General features: G+C 39.4%; 1 protein-coding gene across 1 annotated transcript in view; it reads right to left on the bottom strand.

The window, feature by feature from the left end:
• Nucleotides 1-2,906: 2,906 nt before the first annotated feature.
• ngly1 (N-glycanase 1) overlaps nt 2,907-22,617 on the bottom strand; it is a 46,360-nt gene continuing 26,649 nt past the window's right edge. Inside the window, exons 6-12 of the mRNA XM_048558128.1 lie at nt 17,644-17,765; nt 15,337-15,482; nt 11,678-11,788; nt 9,367-9,537; nt 5,221-5,406; nt 3,403-3,580; nt 2,907-3,292 (exon numbers count right to left, since the gene is read on the bottom strand). Of these exons, the coding sequence (XP_048414085.1) occupies nt 3,117-3,292; nt 3,403-3,580; nt 5,221-5,406; nt 9,367-9,537; nt 11,678-11,788; nt 15,337-15,482; nt 17,644-17,765 (1,090 nt within the window). The 3' untranslated portion in view covers nt 2,907-3,116. The remainder of the gene's footprint in view (nt 3,293-3,402; nt 3,581-5,220; nt 5,407-9,366; nt 9,538-11,677; nt 11,789-15,336; nt 15,483-17,643; nt 17,766-22,617) is intronic.

Here is a 22,617-nt window from a genome sequence, read left to right as displayed (position 1 = left end):
TTGTCGGTCCAAACCTGGATATTGTCCAGATTGGCTGCATTTGGACGTGGATTGCTTCAGTATCCCAGAAGTCACAAATGGCGTTGAACATTGTTCAGTCATTAGTGAACTTCCCCAATACTGATCTTTACAGTCGAGAAAGGTAATTAGTGAATCAACAGCAGTGTAAAGGGCACTATCCTAAAGAACAAAAGAGGCTTTTGTAGTGCAGTGGTAAAGTCCCGCCATGTGGACCAGGAAGTCTAGCTTCAAGTCTGACCCACACCTGAGATGTGTCATAACATCCCTGAACATGTTGATTAGGAAACATCTACCATGAGTAACTCCTGCAAATATGTCTTAGAGCTAAGATGACTAACATCCTACAATCACAACTGTCTTGCTATGGGTCAAATATGACTAATCAGCAGGGAGCTCTGCCCTCCACCATGACCCCCACCCTGCAACATCTCCCCACCAGATTCTCATTGACTCCAGTCTTGCTAGAGATCCCTGATGACACAATTCATCAAACACAGCCTTAATATCAAGGGGAGTCACTCTCACCTCACCTCTGGGATTCAGTTATTTTGCCCATGTTTGAACTAAGGCTGTGCATCAAACCCTCATTATCCATGGAGGAGTGGGGACATGGATTTCCTGTGTGTACAGATCCAAAGTCCCTTTTCTACTTACAGCAAACGACTGTGCAATCAGACTGGATGTGTCAATGAATAAGAAAATTGATGGGCCAAATTTGTGATTATGAGGATCCGCTGGTAGTGTATCTATGGATAATGAGGAGTGAGTGTATTGAGGTCTGAAAGTAAGTGGCTTCGGTGAAACCAAAACTGGGCATCAGTCGGGAGGTTCTTGCTAAGCAAATGTTGCTTGGTGACGCTATTGATGCCACCATCCAGCATTTTAGTGATGATAGAGAGTAGACTAATGAGACAGTGATTAGCTGGGTTGGATTTGTCCTGCTTTTTGTATAATGGGAATACCAAGGCAATATTCCATATTGCCAGGTAAGTGCTAATGTTGTAACTGGACTCAAACAGCTTGTCTAGTGCTAAGGCCTGACCTGGAGCACAAGTCTTCAAGATCATAGCCTTTTCAGTATCCAATGCCTCCAGCAGTTGCTTGATGTCACATTAAGTGAATTGAATTAATCGAAAACTGGCATCTATGATGTGGAGCATGCCCTCCTGTACTCTTCGTTGAAGGATGGTTGATCCTTAGGCTTGCCAGTAATGATAGAGTGGAGGATTTGTAATGTTAGGAGGTCACAGGTTGTTATGGAGTACTATTCTGCTGTTGATGATGGCCCAGTCCTGAATTGCTGCATTGGTTCAAAATATATCACGTTAATTAAGATCTGGGGATGTGCCAGAATTGGGAGAATTGTCTCTCAAACTTGTCAAGCAATAGTCATACAGAATCGTACCTTACAATCAATGTCGTGGACGATATTGTCACTTTCCTGTCCCAGTAGCAGGACAGAGACAGCAGAGATGGCAGCACAGTTGTGTACAGTCAAGATGAAGTTGCCTTGGGCATCCTTAACATTAACTATAGCCCCATTAAATGTAATGGAATCTGGTCAAACATAGCCAAGGAAACATCCTGCTGATCACCATTTACTGCTCAGGGCTGTTTGTTATTGTGGTTTACAGTCCCTTGGGTTCCATATCTAGTTTCATTTTGTTTCTTTCCCCCCTTGAGGTTGATACAACTGAGTGACTTGTTGGGCATTTCAGAACAAGAGTTGGTTCTTCGAATCACAAGTATGCCAGATCAGATAAGGACAGCGGTTTCCTTCCTGAACAGGTATTAGTGCATTAATTGGGTGCTTTATGACAATTGACAACGGTCTTAATTCCAGATTTTCATTTGAATCAAAATTACACCATCTGCTGGTAGGACTCAAACCTGGGTCTCTGAGTTACCACTCAATCAGGCCATCAGCTCTCTGTTGGTTGCAAACAATCTCAGGAATGCAGATTTGAATGAACGGGTTGAGCTGCCAGATCATAAACAGTTGTTAAAGGAGTTTGCAGGCTAGATCTTTGAAAATGGAATTGAAATTTTTCATGGAGGAAACAAAAATAGTGGCCTAAAATGACTCACGTCTGGATGGTTTGCTTGCATCTGTATTTAAAGTGCAGAGTTTGATCAGAGTAGGATTAATAACCCATATTTAGTTATGTTAAATTTATTTTATTTTTCAAATCTTCTATAGTAGATTTTGTTTGTACAAAACCCTAGAAGAGCAGTTTTGTTCTGAGTATTTGAGATTTCAAACTTTATCTGCTTTAAGTTATCAGCCCTAACCAGTTGTAACATCAAGTTAGTGATCTTGACTGTGGTTAGCAAAACAGGCATGGCACTGACTTAGTATTTCAGGGATAAATGCAGCTCAAATAAATGTCAACTGTGAAGCAGCGCTTGCCCAGATCAAAGTCGAGGAAACGTACATGATATTATTGATATTCCATAATAATGGAATGTAATAACAATGGAGAATTTCTGTATGTCTCTTCGTCTCAATTCAAATTGCCTAGATAACAAGTAGTTAAAAATGCAGTCAAGGCCATGTGATTTATTTTTCTCCACCAAGAAGTATGAATGGGAGTTGGTGATGCCTTATGAAAAGAAATCCAGGAGAGATCCCAAAATACACTAGTGTGTATGTATATTTAACTAACATAGGTTAATATTATAGTATGTAACAGTAATTTTAAAAATACCTAATACTGATATAAAGCCCTGCATTTAGATAGTGCCTAATGAAATTCTGAAGATAGTTAACCACAGTTGGTGTCTAATTACTTTTAGCATGTGGTCACACGAATATATGGAGAAGTGAATCTGTGTTGCAACATTTTTTAACTGGAGAAGCCATCAGAAATGTCATTAACACAAAATACAAGTCATCAAATTTTATTCATCACACGGTACAAGTATTTTTCTGCAAGTGATCCCATCACAAGTTCTAATAGAGTCAAAGTCTCACCACCTACATCCAAAAGTATAGTACTGAAAATATTTTTAGTGCAAATGCCTCTATTGAATAATATAAAAAATACATGGTTTGAGTAATTTGAAAATTAGACTAGTGATAATTCATACTTAATCTAAATATCCTTAAAAGTTATAATGATCTCCATGGGATAGTCCTGACGATCAGTCAAACTTTGTCTGAAGAGTTGGGTGTGCTGCCATGCAACATCTCCTTCTCCACCAGTTAGCTCTGCCTCCAAAATTAATTCAGTTGATCCATTAAAATCAGTGAATGAATGAGTACTTTCATCTAATTTCAAGAAAGGTGTAAAAATTAAGACATTATGTTACTGTACTGAATTTTTTCCTTGCAATTAAGGAAAAATTTTTCATCAAATTCAATAATACTACAATACACACCTCCCTTTAGGTCTATGCTGACCAAGTTTGAACTTAGATGCCATTTAACAATTCCAGTTTGAAATGTCTGGCTCCTGGATCGAATGGAAACATTGTCAATCCTTAAACCCACTGAGCCACATTCAAACTTCCAACTGACTTTGGCACATGATGACCCTTCTGCACGAGCTAAGTACACCTAGACAAGACAAAGAAATATACTGCGTCAGGCAGCACACAGTAAAAAGCTTTTATAACAAGTTAGAGAGTCCTACAGCATGGAGACAGGCCCTTTGGCCCAAACAGGTCCGTGCCGAACAAAATGTTCACGCTAACCCCATTTCCTCCTAAACGTTTTCTATCCATATATTCATCCAAATGCCTTTTAATTGTTAATGTATCCACCTCAACCACTTCCACACTGGCAATTCATTCCATATGTATACCATCCTCTGCATTTCTAAAAAAAAAGGTCGCCCTTCAAGTTCCCATGTATTCTTTCCCCTCTTACCTTAAATTGCTGCCCTCTAGTCATCAATTCCCTGACTCTGGGAAAAAGACTGAGTGCATTCACCCAATCCATGCCTCACATGGTCTCATATACTTCTATAAGATACCCCTCAGTCTCCTACACTCGAAAGAAAAAGTCTTAGCTTGTCCAACATCTCCCTATAACTCAAGTTGGATTACGTTTATATTACAAAAGGAGTCATGTTCAGCTGTAACAGTGATAAGCATCAACTAAATCGTCAAATAATCCAAAAATCTCTTCACCAATCCATACTATTGATCTTTGTTTGTAAATGAAAAGAGGTCAATTTCCATGACCAGCTATTTTAACTTTGCTACTTTGGTGAAGCTGAAATTTATTCAGTGATTAATTATTAAAGAGTAGATGCTGGCTATTTGGCCATTCAAGCCTGTTCCACCATTCAATACTGAGTGAATGGTAGCCCTTAGCTGACCTGGTGGTGGTCTCAACTTCACTTTTGTACCCACCCCCCACCCCATCCCCCATGACCCTTAATTCCTTTGTCTATCAATAGTCTATCTAATTCGAATATAGCCTCCGCTGGTTTCTGAGGAAGAAAATTTCACAGGATAAGAGAGCTTGGAGAAAAAAAAAAATTTCATTGCAAAACAGAGACTTACCGCATCACCTAAAGTCTGTAAGGGGATAGAGGTACCAGGTGGATTACAGGGTATATTTGCCAGCTAAGTGTATGAAGGCTTACTCAGTTTTGGAGCAGAAGCAGGGGTGGGAGTTTGAGTGCTGGCAGCAAGCTTGTCAGTCTTGTGGTTAGCCAGAAATTGGAACAGGCTTTAATCCCTGTGACCTTTTCTAGTTAGCTAATTAATTAATCAGAACTCTCCAAAGTTTGTACTGCTAACTGAACACTTTTTTTTGGCCAACAGAAGAGTTATTTTTTGGTAGCAAAAGCTGGGATGCCCAGAGTTTTCCCAAAAAGTTAGTGGTGCCAGAACATGTGACATGGGACCCATCTGCATTGCTGCAACTACTATCATATTAAAAGATCTGGGCCAGTGTAATCTTGACAATGATGAGTTGCAGCCAGGCTCATTTTGTTCACACCTAGTCCACAACACTTTTACAATCAGACAAACCAATTTTCTTCAAAGGAAGTTAAGCAGAAAATTCAAATACATTCTAAGATATCCTGATGCAAATATGATCAGATCAAAGTTTATCATCTGAGACACTCCTCTGTTTCTTCCACCAAACTTGTCCTTGGAGTGTAATTCAAGATTTACAAAATTTTACATTGGAACTATAAAAATATGTTCACATCAAAAAAATACTTTGTTGCAAGCCCACACCATTTTCCAGTCTTCTTCCACTTTCCGAATCATAGAATCCATTTTCCATACAGCTTTTTCCCAGTCGTTAATGATTTCATTGTTGTTGGAAATTCGAATATAATAATTTTCTACTACATTGTATTTAAGATGAAAAGACTTTGCTGATTTTTCTTTTTCAGTAGCAGCAAAAGTGAATCCCGTGTTCTGTTCAGAAAAAAAAAGTGAAAAGTCATGCCTGGTATTACAAAACATGTTCGCTGTAGGCCATATGAACATTAGCAAGCTTTTTGAAAATGTTGAACATGGCAGACTGGTCATAAACTAAAATCTAATGGGATCCAAGGCAATGTGGAAGTAAGACCAAAACTTAACTCTGGCAGGAAGTATAATGGGCAAAGGACGTTTGTGTGACTGGAAGGCCAATTCCAATGGAGTTCCATAGTATTGGATCTGCCTCTGTGTTGAATAATGCATTTTAAATAAAGGCAGCAACTTTTAAAAATGTGTGAAAATTGCATGTGTCGTGATTTTGAAGAACATTGTAGGATAGAAGAAAATATCAATACCATCTGTTCCAGATGGCAAAAGTGATATTCAATCCAGCAGGATGTGAGGGAATACATTTGAACAGCGTTATCAAGAGCAGGAAATACACAATAAATAGTAGGATATTACATAGAAATTAGCAGCACAAAGGGCTGATGGCCTCTTCAAGCCTGATCCACCCTTCATCATGATTATGGTTGATCATCCAACTCAATAGCCTAATCCTGCTTTCTCCCCTTAACCTATGATCCCATTCACCCCAAGTGCTACATCTAGCTGCCTTTTAAATACATTCAATGTTTTAACATCAACTAGTTCCTGTGATAATGAATTCCACAGACTCACCATTTTTTGGGTGAAAAAATGTCTCATCTCCATCCTAAATGGGGCAGCATGGTCACTCAGTGGTTAGTACTGCTGCCTCACAGCGCCAAGAACCCAGGTTCAATTCTACCCTCTTGTGAGTGTGGGGAGTTTGCACAGCCTCCTTGTGTCTGTGTGGGTTTCTTCCCAGTGCTCCGGTTTCCTCCCACAGTCTAAAGATGTGCCGAGTTGATGGACTGGCTATGCTAAATTGCCCATAGTGTTCAGGAATGTGTAGATCAGGTAGGTTATATGGGGATGGATCTGGGTGGAATGCTGTGAGGGTCAGTGTGGACTTGTTGGGCTGAAGGACCTGTTCTCACACTGTTGGGATTCTATGATTCTAAATGATCTATCCCAAACCTCAGATTGTGGCCCTTGGTTCAAGACACACCCACGATCTGGAACATCCTCCCTGCATCTACCCTGTCTAGCCTGTTAGAATTTTATAAGTCTCTATTAGATCCACCTCATTCTTCTGAACTCCAGCAAAAATAATCCTAACCTAGTCAATCTCCTGTTAAGAAGGGTACAAAAACTGACAGACTTTACAGTATATGTCCAGAGATCCCAGAAGATGTCAGGACAGGTGGATAAAAGAGGCCAATAGGATATATTGCTTTATTTGTCATAGTCATACAGCATGGAAACAGACTCTTCAGTCGAACTAGTCCACACGGGCCACATTCCCTAACTAAACCAATCTCACCTGCCTGTGTTCGGCCCAGATCCCTCTAAGGCTTTCTTCTTCATGTATCTATCCAAATGATTTTTAAACATTGTAACTGTAACTGTATCTACCACTTCCTGTGGCAGTTCATTTCACACACAAACTATTGTGTGCAAAAAAAGTTGCCCCTCATGATCTTTTCAAATCTTTCGCTTCTCATCTTTAAAAATATACCCCCCCCCCCCACAGTTTTGAACTCCCCCCACCTTAGGGAAAAGACCTTTGCTATTCACATTACGATGTCCCATATGATTTTATAAACTTCTATAAAGGTCACCCCTCAACCTCCTACACTTCAGCGGAAAAAAAAGTCCCAGTGTATTTTTATAACTCGAACCCTCCATTCCTGTCATCATCCTGGTATCTTTTTTGAACCCTCTCCAGTTTAATAATATGCTTCCTATAACAGGGCAACCAGAAATGCACAGTTATACAGAAGAGGCCTCAAAACATCCAAATTCTGGACTATAAGAACAAGAGGCTGTGTTTAAACTGTATAGATGTGGCTTAATGTGTCTTAGAATACTCTGTACACTTCTGCTCACAGAAAGCATGTGATCATTCTGGACAGGTATAGAGGTTAAATGTAGAATGTTACTAAGAATGGAGAATTTTATATAAGAAAGATTGAAAGACCAAGGTTATTTCATTTGGATTATAAGAGGCAGACAGGGGATTTTATTGAGGTTTAAAACATTACAGACATGAATATTGTTGATAACAATGACGTAGTGTCAGTAGTGACGCCAATAACCCAGAGTCAGATTTAAAAGCAGCTGGTAGAAAGACCAAAGCTGAATTGGAAAAAGAAACTAATTCATCCAGAGGGTGGTCAGCATCTGGAACTGAACTTCCAAAAGGGTGATGAAGGCAGAATCCCTAATTGCATTTAATAAGTATTTGAATTTACACTTGAAATGCTCATACAGATCTGTGGATCACGATCTGGAAAAGAGGATATTTTTGGCCAGCATTGACACAATGAGCGAGACGGCTGAGCAAGGTGGCACGACCAATTAATCTTGCAGCTGGGGAGAATGAAAATCAAGTCAAGGGACTAGTGATAATGGGAACTGCAGATACTGGAGAATCCAAGATAATAAAGTGTGAAGCTGGATGAACAGAGCAGGGCAAGCAGCATCTCAGGAGCACAAAAGCTGACGTTTCAGGCCTAGACCCTTCATCAGAGAGGGGGATGGGGTGAGGGTTCTGGAATAAATAGGGAGAGAGGGGGAGGCGGACCGAAGATGGAGAGAAAAGATGATAGGTGGAGAGGAGAGTATAGGTGGGGAGGTAGGGAGGGGATAGGTCAGTCCAGGGAAGACGGTCAGGTCAAGGAGGTGGGATGAGGTTAGTAGGTAGGAAATGGAGGTGTGGCTTGGTGTGGGAGGAAGGGATGGGTGAGAGGAAGAACAGGTTAGGGAGGCAGAGACAGGCTGGGCTGGTTTTGGGATGCAGTGGTGGGGAGGGGATGAACTGGGCTGTTCGGCTGGCTGCCCAGTTCGTCCCCTCCCCCCACTGCATCACACAACCAGCCCAGTTCGTCCCCTCCCCACCAATGCATCCCAAAACCAGCCCAGCCTGTCTCTGCCTCCCTAACCTGTTCTTCCTCTCACCCATCCCTTCCTCCCACACCAAGCCACACCTCCATTTCCTACCTACTAACCTCATCCCACCTCCTTGACCTGTCCGTCTTCCCTGGACTGACCTATCCCCTCCCTACCTATACTCTCCTCTCCACCTATCTTCTTTTCTCTCCATCTTCGGTCCGCCTCCCCCTCTCCCCATTTATTCCAGAACCCTCACCCCATCCCCCTCTCTGATGAAGGGTCTAGGCCCGAAACGTCAACTTTTGTGCTCCTGAGATGCTGCTTGGCCTGCTGTGTTCATCCAGCTTCACACTTTATTATCAAGGGACTAGTGTGTGTTTTTGGTTCCCTATTTGTGAAAGAAGTACATTTCTTACTACAACTTCTGTTTTACATCCACAGTCCTAGATAGTGAGGCTAGCAGCTAGGCAGAACAGAGCACAAAGATTAAGGTCATTTTGTTCCACAGATGTCCTCACAGGTCGACTTTGCAACAGCAACCAAAAATAAAATTTGAAGTGTTTTTTTTCACCCCATAGCCAGGGACACAGACTTTTAAATCAAAATGTACAGCTTCCAGTAAGGCAGCACAGCTGTCTCACAGCAACAAGGACCCAGGTTTGATTCCAACCTCGGGCGACTGTCTGTTGTGGAGTTTACACATTCTTCCTGTATCTGCGTGGGTTTCCACCGGGTGCTTCGGTTTCCTCCTACAGTTCACAGGTATGTAAGATAGGTGGATTGGCCATGCTAAATTGTCCTAGCATCTAGGGGTGTCCGGGCTAGTGGCAGGATGCTCTTTGGAGGGTCGATACAGACTCGTAAGGCCAAAAAGTATTTTTCAACCCTGTAGGGGTTCTATTGATTCTAATAATCTGAGTGGAATGCCTGGAATAAAAAGTTGGGCTCAACAAGCCACTTGATATCATTACCAACCTGAGCAAGGGCTCCATTTTCTCCTCTGGATACTCTCCAAAGTACAGACCCTGATGTCCTTCCACCAAGTTCTCCTGGTTTTGGGGTCTTTGGTGAAATGAATTCTACAAGTTCAACAACCTGCCTTTCCAGAAGCTCCTGTTTCCTGTCTTGTGGAAGGAAGTGTTTTCTCTGAAATTATAAAACAATCTATATGGAACCAAATTTCAGCTTAATCAGACAGATTAATGGTGTATTTAATCTGTTCCATTCATTTTACACTACAAATTTTATTAAATAAATCCCACTCAATAAATATAATTTTGGCCCGAAGGTAGAAGAGAGTGAGTGGTGGTGGAAGGTTGCTTTTCAGACTGGAGGCCTGTGACCAGTGGTGTGCCACAAGGATCAATGCTGGGTCCACTGCTTTTCTTCATTTATATAAATGATGTGAATGCCAACATATGGTAAGTAAATTTGCAGATGATACAAAAATTGGAGGTGTAGTGGACAGTGAAGAAGGTTACTTCACAGTACAACGGGATTTTGATCAGATGAGCCGATGGTCAAGGAGTGGCAGATGGATTTTAATTTAGATGAATGTGAGGTGCTGCATTGGAAAGGCAACTCGGGGCAGGATTTTATACACTTAATGGTAAAGTCCTGAGGAGTAATACAGAGCAGAGAGACTTCGGAATGCAGGTTCGTAGTTCCTTGGAAGTGGAGTCCCAGGTGGGCACGATAGTGAAGAAGGCGCTTGGTATGCTTGCCCTTATTTGTCAGTACATTGAGTATTGGCTTTGAGAGGTCATGCTGCAGCTGAACAAGACATTGGCTAGGCTACTTTTGCAATACTGCATGCAATTCCCATCTTCCTCCTAAAGGAAGAATGTTGCTAAACTGAAAAGGTTCAGAAAAGATTTCAAAGGATGTTGCCAGAGAGTTGGAGGGTTAGAGCAATAGGAAGTGGCTGAATAGGCTGGGGCTCTTTTCCCTGGAGCATCGGAGGCTGAGGGGTGATCTTATTAGAGGTTTATAAAATCGTAAGAGTCATGGATAGGGTGAATAGCCAAGGTCTTTTCCCCAGGGCAGGGCAAAGGTTTAAGGTGAGAGAAGAAAGATTTAAAAGGAACCTAAGAAACAACTATTTCACACAGGGTGGTGTGTGTATGGAATGAGCTGTCAGAGGAAGTGATAAAGGTTGATACAAATACAACATTTAAAAGGTATCTAGATCAGTATATGAACAGGAAGGGTATAGAGAGATATGGACCAAATGCTGGTAAATGGGACTAGATTTGTTTAGGATATCTGGTCAACATGGATGAGTAGGACTGAAGTGTCTGTTTCCATGCTATACAACTGTATGATTAGGTCTAATGCAGGAACAGCAAGTAATTAGGAATGAACACAGTACAATGGCCTTTATTGCAAAGGGTTCAGAATAGGAATAACGAAGTCATGGTTCAATTATGGGCTTTTGAGGTTAGTTTTGATCTTTTTACTCAAGGACGGAAGCGCAAGTGAAGTTCACTGGATTGATTTCTGGGATCAGAGGACTGTGCATGAAAGAAGTTCAAATCGAACAGGCTTCTATTCTCCGGAGTTGAGAACAATCACAAGGTGATCTTGTTGAAATTAATAAAAAGGGAATTTGACAGGGCAGATGCTGAGAGGTTGGTTCCACTGGATGGAACAAGGGGTTGGCTATTTAGCACATAGATTGGGAGAAAATTTGTCATTCTAAGTGAATCTCTAGAATTTTCTATGCTGCAGGGCTACGAATGCTGAGTCACTGAGTATACCAATCTCAGTTTCAAATAAAATTTTGAGTACTAAGGGAATTCGAGAATATTAAGTTTGGAATGTGCTGTAGAGGTAGGACAATAGCTGATTCCTGACCATTTCCTGTTTAATTCAGATGGTGATATTTGAGAGATTTGAGAATATATCTGTAGGAGACCTGGTGTGAGAGCAGGAAAGGAGGGATGCACTTTTCGGAACAGTACCGTAAATAATTGTACTATTAGGAACATTGTATTTACACACTTATAAAACACCAAATCTATTTCAGATAATTTGAACTGATTTTAACAAACAACACTATAATTTATATTAAGCAATACAAACAGCAAATTGGAAAATAAATACCCAAATGCTCAAAATCAGTTCATTGCAATAATTGACTTTGAATCAAGAGTTAATTGTATATAAGAACCGGTGGCTTATTACCTTTTGCCATTTGTATATCATTTTCTCAAGAGGAAAGTCATAGATGCACATATGCATTCACACATGGTATTCGAACTAGCTCACCAAGTTATACACTGACCTCAGAGTTTAATTTATTAATAGTTTCTCGTAGTAATCGCTCATTGAGTTTGGTTCTGCGTGTCAGAACCTCTTTATGTTTGCAGGAATATCTCCAGGTAACATCAACCACCTGAAATGATAAAAGGAACTGCATTGTCAAAAAGGAAAGTTTTTATTGAAAGACTTAAAATGAGAGAGCAGCTTAGGGAGGGAACTCTAGAATCCTGGGTCTGGATAGCTGAAACCTGGCCACCAAATGATTGTGGCAAAGCAAGGTGGGTTGCACAAAGGTCCAGAGTTCAAAGAATAAAGAGAGTTCTTGCAGGACTGTAGGGCTGGTAATAGTTACAGAAAGAGAGAAGGGCAAGGCCACAATTAAACTGAAATGAATTTACACACTAAGAAAAGATTAAATTTGAGACATGTTTGGATTAGCAGACATGACGAGGTGGTTGAAGGCAGCAAAGTTTTCAATAAGTTCAGGTTTATACACGGAAAAAGATGTGATGGTAATCAGTTGAGCATTGGAACTGTTGAAGCTAGAGGTGACAACATGGATAGTAGTTACAGTGGTAGATAAGCTTAGGCAAAATCTGAATTCAGCAGTATAAGAGAAGGACGTCACGGAGATAGAGAATATAAAGATTTAGAAGTCACATGACTGTAGGTTGCAAACTGTCTGCTTAAGACATTGCAGCATGTAATCGGTGAGAGAGAACAGACTTTGCGGTGTAGCCAGAGCTTCCCAATATTGAAATGGAGGAAACTACAGCTCATCCAGGTTTGGATGTTAAACACATGGGTAGTAGAAAAGTTGAAAATGGGAGTTATTGATGGTGAGGCAAATGCTTAGAGGTAGACTTGGAATCTGACTTCATTTCTTGACTAGAGACAAAACTGCAGATGCTGAAATCCAAGCTAGACAAACAGAAGGCTGGAACAGCACAGAAAGCATCTGGAGGAAAGGAGCAGTGAATGTTTCAGGTATAACCCTTCTTCAGGACCTAAAACGTTGACTGCTCCTTTCCTTCAGATGCTGCCTGGCTTGCTGTGTTCTTCCAGCCTCCTGTTTGTCTACGTCATATCTTGGGTGCTGGCATGTAGCAGTATGTAACTAAGAACTAGTAGAAAGGCAAGTATAGATCCTTGGGATTTGGCATAGAGAATGGATATAGGACCAGGATGAGAATCCATTGCATTAAGGCACTCTAGCTACGATTGAATAGCAAAGAATGAAACTAGGCAAGGTCATCTGAACAAGGAGGAGACATTAAACAAATATCAAGTGATTGACCATGTCAAATTCTGCAGAGAGGTGGAGAAAGACAAGATAAAATACATAGCACAGTCACAGCAAATGTCATATTATTACTCACATAAAGGCTGTATCAATGCTAAAAACAAGGTCTTAAGCTTGATTTATAGGCATTATGAATTTGTGAGAAGATGGTAATGGATTTTAAGAGGCATAAACACATTCAAGGATTTTTAAGGGAAAAGGCAAATTGGAGAAAAGGTGGAATGAATTTTTTTAAGAAAAAGCTAGTGAGAGCAGATTTAAAAGAGGACAGGAAGTAGGTCCCATGCACAAGATAGGCTTGGAATGGCAGATAGGAGTGCAAATAGAGAAATACATAGTTTCTGGGCTAGAAACAGTGATGCAGCAAAACAGATAATTTTAGTCTCAGTGTCAAATGTGTGTCGCTCGAAGTGAGGCGGAAGCAAAAGGAATTTTAAGTTACATATATATGCAGAAGAAGCCAAGAATTCACCGAGTGTTTCGGGATGACCCTGGAGTATTGAGCAGTTTTGGTGGAAGAGACCTTGGCCTCATAATTCTTGACATGGTCCAGCCAGATCAGGCATGAATGGCTAATCTGGTTCTGCGCAAGATACTTTGAGGTCTGCACATCTTAAACTTCTGAAATTGAAGTTGAGATTGCAGCAGGACATTACATGAGAGTAACTGTTTAACAAGAACATACCTTAAAGCAAATCTCCCAATAATTATTCAATTACAGCTCTGCTGTTGTACGAATTTTCTTGAGAGCTGTTTGAAGCAGTATAAGAGAAAAAAAAAAGCAAGCCCTAGTTGACAAAGCTACCCTTGATATGCATCGGCGAATCAGAATTGAGATGGCTACAAAAAGACACTTGTGATGAAAGTTTGAAATTAAGTAACCCTTGCACAATAATCTCAATAAATTGATGTCTCAGTGAGACAGTTCATAGTAATGCAAAATATTCCTAATGATTAACTCATTTACGAGAATTGGAGGGATAGACTAGTTGAGTGGCATTAGGATTCGTCCCACAGATCTTCAGATAAAAGAAAGACCATGCTATTCTGCTCCAGAGGTGTGTTATAACATGTTTAAACAGGTTGTTTAAAGATATCTTTTTTGAACTGACAAAAAATGCACTTGGGGCAACTAGAAATTAGTTGTGTGTTTTACTGAGCTACCATAATCCTTGTGTCAATTATGTCCTCACAATCGTGATAGTTTGGGAATTCCTGGGATGGAGGAATGTTAATAAATGTTAAGTCAGGTTAGTGTATGGCTTGGAAGTGATGTGTTCTCACAATATCGATGTTCGTGTCTTACTAGAAATCAAAATATAGGACTGCGATAACTGAAAACTAGATGATTCACTGGAATGTGTCCCCAGTATCAGTGATTGAAGTTATAGATATTGGTCAAATGTCAAAGGCACCAACGAGTTGCCCTACTTGGGATGTTTTTTGAAATGGTGCAGTTAAACCCATCTAGAAATAACCAGTAGTCCACCCCATTCCTGAATTGTGCCTTGTATACAATCGAGTAGTCTTATGGTGAAATTAGACAATTGTTGCAGCTTCTACACTCTTTCTGGTAGCTATTTTGATATGATTGGTACAATTAGGTCCTTGTCAGTTGGGCCATCAAGGTGCTGGTGGTGACAATTTCGGACACCATGTGCTATTGAATTTCAGAGAGATAAGTGAGCATCTTTTTATTAGACCTGTCATTCATGTTATGAGCTTACCACTGACTTTCAACCCAAACTTTGCCTTTCTCCAAGTACAGGCAGCTTCGTGTTTGGAGGAGCGAAAAGATCTGATCAATATGGTATCATCACTGGATAGCCCTATCTTTGATCTTACAAAGACAGTGAAATTGATGGAGCAGCTTAAGCTTGTTCATCCAAGAACATATTGCTAAATACAATAGCTCAATAGATAGTTTAGTATGTTTCTACATTCTTAGAGTCTGATTGGAAAAGTCAACCAAGGCTACATTTCCATATACAATAAATGGAATAATTTAGAAATAGTGTCAAAACTAAGTAGATTTAAAATGTGGACATAAATAAAGAAAGACAAATAAATAAAGTAAAAAGATAGATAAAGTCACATTCTGAGTATCAAGCACATGATTTACATAACTGCTAATAGGATTTTAATAAGATTTTATTCACAGTTGAAGTAGTAAACTGATTCCAGTAGTACTTATTAGCACTTTGCTGCTTCCATGTCTCCCACTTATTCCTAGAATCTGCATTATGTGAAACACAACATTACCTCTCTGGCTAAGGGCCAGAAGAACACAATTCACAAATCCTTTAAAGTCATTGAAATCAAGCAATATATGCAAGGGATTGTCACCTTATTAGGATTTACACAAGCACAAATTTTACCTCATCCTTCGAAAATGCAAAAACATAAGACAGCTTTTTTCCCCATCCAACTTCATACAGGAGTGGTTTATCACAAGCATTTTCACAGGGATCACAATGCAGCCACCTCATCTGGGAGTTTGAGTATACCTCAGTCCATACATGATCTAAAAAAAACAACCAAAATCCAGTTGCATTATCAAAACCAGCCTTCTGGTTACAGCTGCAGTAACCAACTGAACTAGGTCAAAGGACTTTAAAATAACTCATTCCAGTTTTCTTACATCACGCATGACATATGTCCAACATTATGAATGATCCCACCTCTACAGTCATGCAGAACAATGCCAAAAAAACCCACATCTAATATAAATTGCAGTTAAATCAGGTTGAGCAATCATTTTATATGATCAGATTTTGTTTAATGTTATAAAACACTGATGGCAGGGATTGCAGTGCATTAGAATTTGAAAATATTTGTGTAGTTTTCATTCTCAATGTCATTTAAAAAAAGGAATCATTAGCATGGCCCTGAATTAACTTTGCAAGCCAATTGTTTAAAATGCCAGTTGTTCAACAAGGAATCTGATAGTTTAATGATTATCCTACATAACTAGTAATGCAGATGTGACAGGAGATTAAAGCTGACATGGCAGGTTGTGAAGGTGAATTTGGTACACTTGGTATATTGAGGGCTTACATTGGAAATTGAAAATAAAAACTCAAAACTGCACACAGGTAAACCTGCCACGCCTATTTATCCATACTATAGATGTGACTCCAGTTTTACATGACCTGGTTGATTCATGCTTTCAGACATCTAGGGATTGCTAATAAATACTGACGTTACAGCATCACCCATATTCCAAGTATGAAGGAAGTTACCAGTATCACTTCAAATACACGAAACAAGTACATCAAATAGTCAGACTCAGGAGCTACATTAAAATGGAGTTGCAGCTGCCCTCAGGCAAAATAGATTTCACATTAGGTACAAATTTGTATTGCCACATACTACTTGGACCTTGATATTTACAATCAAATATGTATTTATGGTGCAAAGATGTTATAAAATGCTTCATGCCAATTGAACTACTTCGTAGACTGGTGCCACTGTTGTAATTTAGGGAAGCTTCAAAGTTAATCTGCCCCTAACAAGGTCCTAAAATTGGCAATTTAAAAAAATACCTGATCAGATATTTGTTTTAGGGCATAATTATTTGTCAGGATCCCAGGAGAATTCTTTCCAAAGATGCCATGGGAACTGATATTGCATTTAAATGAATTTTGATGATGTGGTCAAATCTCTGAAGTGAGGCTTAAATCCGGTTTTAACTCAGCTGCAAAAGTGTTAAATCAAAGTTGAATGGACATAAAACAACTCGTACAGACTATAATCATTGGTATTAGCCATTCATGCATAGGACATTTTTGATTTATTTTTTAGGAATGATATCAGGCAAATCCAAAGGCAAGTCTATAAATACAAGAAACACAGACAATGTTATACATTACAGAAAGAAAAAGGCTGATTTGCAAAAAAAAATCCATTTTCTGGCACAGACTGCAGCAAGACGAAAAGATGAGGCAAGTAGTGATTGTGTTACAAGTTCCCTTATTGGGAAGGTTAGAAATTAATTTTGAGAGTGGTTTAATTGTAGTAATGTCATAATTATAATTAACTGCATTAGCATAAATTATAATAGATGTTTCAGCTTTCACTTTATTTTAGCTAGTAAATGTGTATTTTTCAGCAAAATATGTACACATCAAAAGCTTGAAGTGGCATGATGTTAAGCAGAAAAGTGAAACACCATGTTTGTCATATATTACTATAAATGAACTGTTTGAATATTGCAAAACTACTGCACATTTATTCTGATAATTTAATAGAATAGAATCATAGAATCCCAACAGTGTGGAAACTGGCCATTCGGTCCAACAAGTCCACGCCAGCTCTCTGAAAAGCATCCCACCCAGAGTCAAATCCCTACCCTATTCCCTGTAACTCTGCATTTCCCATTGCTAGACCACCTAACTGATGCATCCCTGGACTCTATGGGCAATTTAGCATAGACAGTCCACCTAACCTGCACACAAAAACGAGCACCCAGAGAAATCCCATGCAGACACGGGAGACTGTGAAACTCCACAGAGACAGTTGCTTGAGGGTGGAATTGAACCCGGGTCCCTGGAGCTGTGAGGCAGCAGTACTTACCAGTATGCTTCTGACATTTCTTGAATTTTGTGCAAAATATCTGTAATATTGAAAAGTAAACAACATTTTCATTTATTAAATTTCCATTTTACAGATATACATTATTTTACCTGTTGTACACCAAACATATCTTGCTTCAAACCCCATGGCTCTGCAGCAAAGTGTGAAACAGTTGGCCCACTCTCCACATCGTCCCCTCCTGGTTTCCAATAACTTTTCAGCATGATTATACCTATATATTTCAGAGCATTAAAAAATGTCAAAAATTAACATACCATCAAACTTGTGGAAACAATTTTTACAGAGAATAACTTCCAAGAAATATTTTAACATACACAAAAGCAGATTATAACAGAGACTGCTATTTCATACAAGTAAACATCCCATACTGTTATTCATAAAGTAAGAAAAATTGGAACAGGGTAGTCTCAAAAGCCAAATACACTGATGAACTTGCTTCCAACTGGACTACAAGGATCAGACCAGGGTCCAAAAACAATTGTCCATGCATGCAGTTCAGTTACAATTTCCAATAATCCTTGACTTTGTTTTTGTTTGTTTTTATCAACTTCAGACACTATCTTTAAATGGTTAGAATTATGTCAACGTGCTAAAGTTTTCTGTGGAGGCACAAGGAGGTCCTCTGTATGATCTCACGTAATTGTATGATATCAGCAGTGAAGATGACAAATCATCTGTACTATAACAAAACAAATGTTGGTTATCTTTGACTTTGGGCCAATATTGAGATATGATATCTTAATACTTGTACAAGTTTTATTAAGAGGAAGTAGTAATTTATAAATATTGCAATGCTTCAATGCAAGATGGATCAATCGATGTTACTAGAATGATCCGACATCAGTACACTCATTGTAAATCACCCTTCAGTTTACTGTATAAGTGCAAGTAGTAAAATCAAAATTAATAAATGGCATGAGCAACTCATCTTCTGCAAGTATTCTGTTTTTAAGTATATTGTCCTGCTGCCCTCTCTTAACCTGTCCCTTCCTATAAAACTTCCTTACCATCGTTCATGGCATCTTTAGCCTTACTATTTTTCTGTCTCGATTTCTATTGCATTACATATAAATAAGGCCAATTCTAGTCATTTTCTTAGAACCATCTTATTTCATTTCACATTTCAAACACTGAAATAAAGTCCAAGTCGTCAACTTTCAACTGTTTTATCTTAGTCCCTACATTAGGAATGATAGTCCTAGAGTTGATGACCTTCTCATTCACTTCCTTGCCTACTCCATTAATTCTACCATTGTCCCTCACCTGTGCCACATTCGCTCTTTCTCCCCAAGAAAATTCCAGGTTAGCCATTCAAGCTCAAGGGTTGTAAGACTTCAATTTATCCAGCACAGAACTGGTTTGATCATTCAGATCTGTCTGGGCCACAGTGTGTTATTGAGTTCTGTTGCCTTTTACCAAAACCTACTCACCAAGTATCATGCTGAAATGTAAAATTCCACCTGACTTTCTCCACCACTTCCAACTCTCCTGTTTAAACCCTTTTTCCCCTGAGCTTTTAAAAGAAATAGAACTTAGATTATTTGTTACTAAGACCAATCATCTACTCAGCTGCCTCCAGCTTAATCACAACCTTTCCCATTACCAATGAAACTTAATTTTCTATAGATTCCCCTCCTGAACATGTATCAATCACTAACTAGCTTTTCTCCTGTCTCACTTAGCACCTTTTCTGAGCTCTGCCTTTCTGTGGAATCCATCTGCTGTTCTCCCAAGTTGGAGACTATTCAACTTCCATTCCTTAATTTAAGTAGCCAGCAATGTAAACAGTCTGCTCACCCTTAAACCTTGAATGTGTTGTCACCTCCCAAATCCATGTCCCTCTTCTCTCAACTGTATTGAGATTCTCAAATCAGGTTTTATACACTATCATAGCACTGAAATGCCTCTAATCAGTCATTGTTGACATCCTGTGTCTAAGATCACAGTACACTCTCATTCCTCAACTTCATTCTCACATTGTCAAACAACCATCCCATTGTGAGAATCAAGTTGAAAAGTAGATGTCCTCTAAATTTATTCAAGCTTTGGTTTGATCACATTTGAGTGCTATTCTTGATACCAGATTATAATAAAGTGGCTGAGGAAAGGACCAAAAAATTTACAAGGGGTAAGATTAAAACCTTGAGCTGTGGAATAATACCCATCAGGAAGGGATGAATTTCTTTTCTTTTGAATAAAAAGTGAATGGTGATCTAATATAGCTCCTTCACAATCGGAAATGTTTTTAATAAAAATGAATCCACTTGAAGGAAGAGGAAACCAGGAGATTATCAATATAATAGTTATCAAGAAATCCAATAGACAAATCAGTGAGAACTTCTTTAATTAGGAAGTGGAACCCTCAGTCAAGGAAAGTAGTTGAATTTCAAAGCAAAGATGCATTAAAGAGGAAACTAGATAAGTATGAGGGAAAAGGGAATAGAGGGTGATAACGGATTAATTAGATGAGCTAAGATGGAAGGAGGTTTGAGTGAAACAAAATGGTGGCTTGTACCAGTTTGGCACCTGGTCTGTTTCTGTGCTAATAAACAATTCTACGTGAACCAGTTCCAACATCCCTCCCCTATTTTGTGTGATGGGATTTTCTCTGCTTTGTCCAACTCAAATTTTTAGTCAAACAAATCCTCATGTGATTATTCAATTCCAACTCTAATATTCTGAACCCTCCAAGATCTATTTCTTATCTACAGCCAGTTCTTGCAATGAGTCCCAATATATATTCTGTTGCCTCATTACCACCTTGAGCTGAATAAAACTGTTACCAATTTCAACACCCTCTGACTCCGAGTTGAGCTTCTGATTAGATATTTTGTTCAGGATTACTACTGCATCATTCATATTTAACTCTGCTTCATTCCCACTGCTGCTGAAATACTCATCCATACTTTTACCACTTCAAGCCCTGTCTGGTTGATCTCCCAAATTCCATCTTCCATAAATCACATTTCATTCAAAATTATGCTGCAAATATAAGCTGCATCAAAGCCTGCTTACCCATCACTCATAGGCCTGCTGACCTATCAACACCTCAATTCCAAAATTATCATGTTCACATCCATTCTAGATTCTCCCTTCTTACTATATAGGTAACTTCCTTCAGTCCTATAACCTTAAGAACTTGGTTCCTCCATCTCTGGTCTTTCAGCCCATGACATTGCTTTCTTTTCACTCACACGAACTTTCTTTGCTATCTTGCATATCGTGGAGATGGTTCCTGAATTTTGGAAAGTCTAGAAGATCAAAAGCAATGTGTGCACTACTTCTGGAACAATCTTTTTGCCAGCCTAAAAAGTAGACATTAAGTTACAGGGGCATACTGTTAAGTTCACAATGAGGAGCTTTGGAAGTGGAAGTCAAAATTCAGAAATTCTAAAGTGGACGCAGTGGGATTATGGTTTATTTTTGCATTTTATTTGTGATACACAACTTGGTTTGAGCAATTCTGTAATTGGCCATAAGATGATTCAATTGGGAAGATACAGCACAACTGCTGTCAGAAAGAAAGATGTTTAACCCAATTATACGCCAATTGTTTTGAAGCAGTTAATTCTTGGCCCACTTTTAAAGGCTGGACAGATTTATTACTATTATCATTCAAGTATGACTGCTTGTGAACAGTCCTAAAACAGGAGTGCAAATTCAATCAGAAACGTAATAATGTACGCAATTCAATGTATGGTAAAACTAGATTCTTGAAGCAAAAGGGTGTGGTTTTTCATTTCTTCATGGGGTATAGGTGTTGCTGGCTAGGCCAACCTAACCCTATCCCTAGTTAACCGAGAGAAGGTGGCAATGAGTTTTCTTTTTGAATCTCTGCATTTAAAAACCCAGAAAAGGAAGTGTGCATCAGAGACAAGATGAATAGGCTAAGTAGATGATGAGGGACAGTCAAGTTTGTTGAGTCAGATGTTTACAGGGAACAGTCTCAAAAGAAAGAAGACATTCGTAGAAACTATTTTCTTCCACTATGTAAAATGAAAAAAAATTGTGGCTAAAGTAAACATTGGTCTTTTAGAAGATAAGATGATTGCAGCAGATTGGAAAATGGCAAATGTGACACCACTGTTTTTTAAAAAAAGTGTAGACAAAAGGTAGGGAATTATAGGCCTGTTAGCTTAAATTCTTTTAGTGAGAGAAATGCATCAGTGTTGGAACCACAGTTGTTTACAATTAACACGTGGAGTTGGGGACCATGTGTAGTCTGTCAATATTTGTGGATGACACTAAGATGAGTGGAGAGCAAAGTGTGTACAGGGGTCTGAAATTTTGCAGAGGGATGTGGATAGTTTGAGAGTGGGCAAAGATCTGGCAGATGGAGTACAATGTTGATAAATGTAAAGTCATCTATTTTGGTTAAAATAATAGTAAAATGGACTATTATTTGAACAGTAAAGAATTCCAGCATGCTGTTGTGCAGAGGGACTGGGTGTCCTTGTGCATGAATCACAGATGGTTGGTTTGCAGGTGCAACAGATAATTAAGACAGCAAATGGAATTTTGTCCCTCATGCTAGAGAGATTGAGTTTAAAACAGATTATGTTGCAGATGTCTCGGGTGCTAGTGAGGCCCTACCTGGAGTACTGCAAGCAGTTTTGGTCTCTTAACTTAAGAAAAGGGTGTGCTGGCACTGGAGCAGGGTGCAGAGGAGATTCTCTAGATAGATTCTGGATTTGAGAGGGTTGGCTTATGAGGAGAGACTGAGTAGACTGGGATTATATTCATTGGAATTTATAAGAATGAAGGTGGAAATAATTGTGAAGGGAATAAGCTAGAAGCAGGGTGGATGTTTCTCCTGGCAATTAAAACAAGAACAAGAGGACATAGCTTCAAATTAGGGGGAGCAAATTTAGATTAGGTTAGATTCCCTTAGGGCCTGTTTCCACACTTCGGCCCAACAAGTCCACGCTGCCTGTTGGAGTATTCCACCCAGACCCATCCCCTTATAACCCACACACCCCTGAACACTACGGGCAATTTAGCATTGCCGATCCACCTAGCCTGCACATCTTTGGACTGTGGGAGGAAACCAGAGCACCCGGAGG

Source organism: Stegostoma tigrinum, chromosome 2, assembly GCF_030684315.1.
Source record: "Stegostoma tigrinum isolate sSteTig4 chromosome 2, sSteTig4.hap1, whole genome shotgun sequence".
Lineage (NCBI taxonomy): Eukaryota > Metazoa > Chordata > Chondrichthyes > Orectolobiformes > Stegostomatidae > Stegostoma > Stegostoma tigrinum.
The sequence above is the reverse complement of the archived record's forward strand: the minus strand, read 5'-3'. Positions and strand labels throughout refer to the sequence as shown.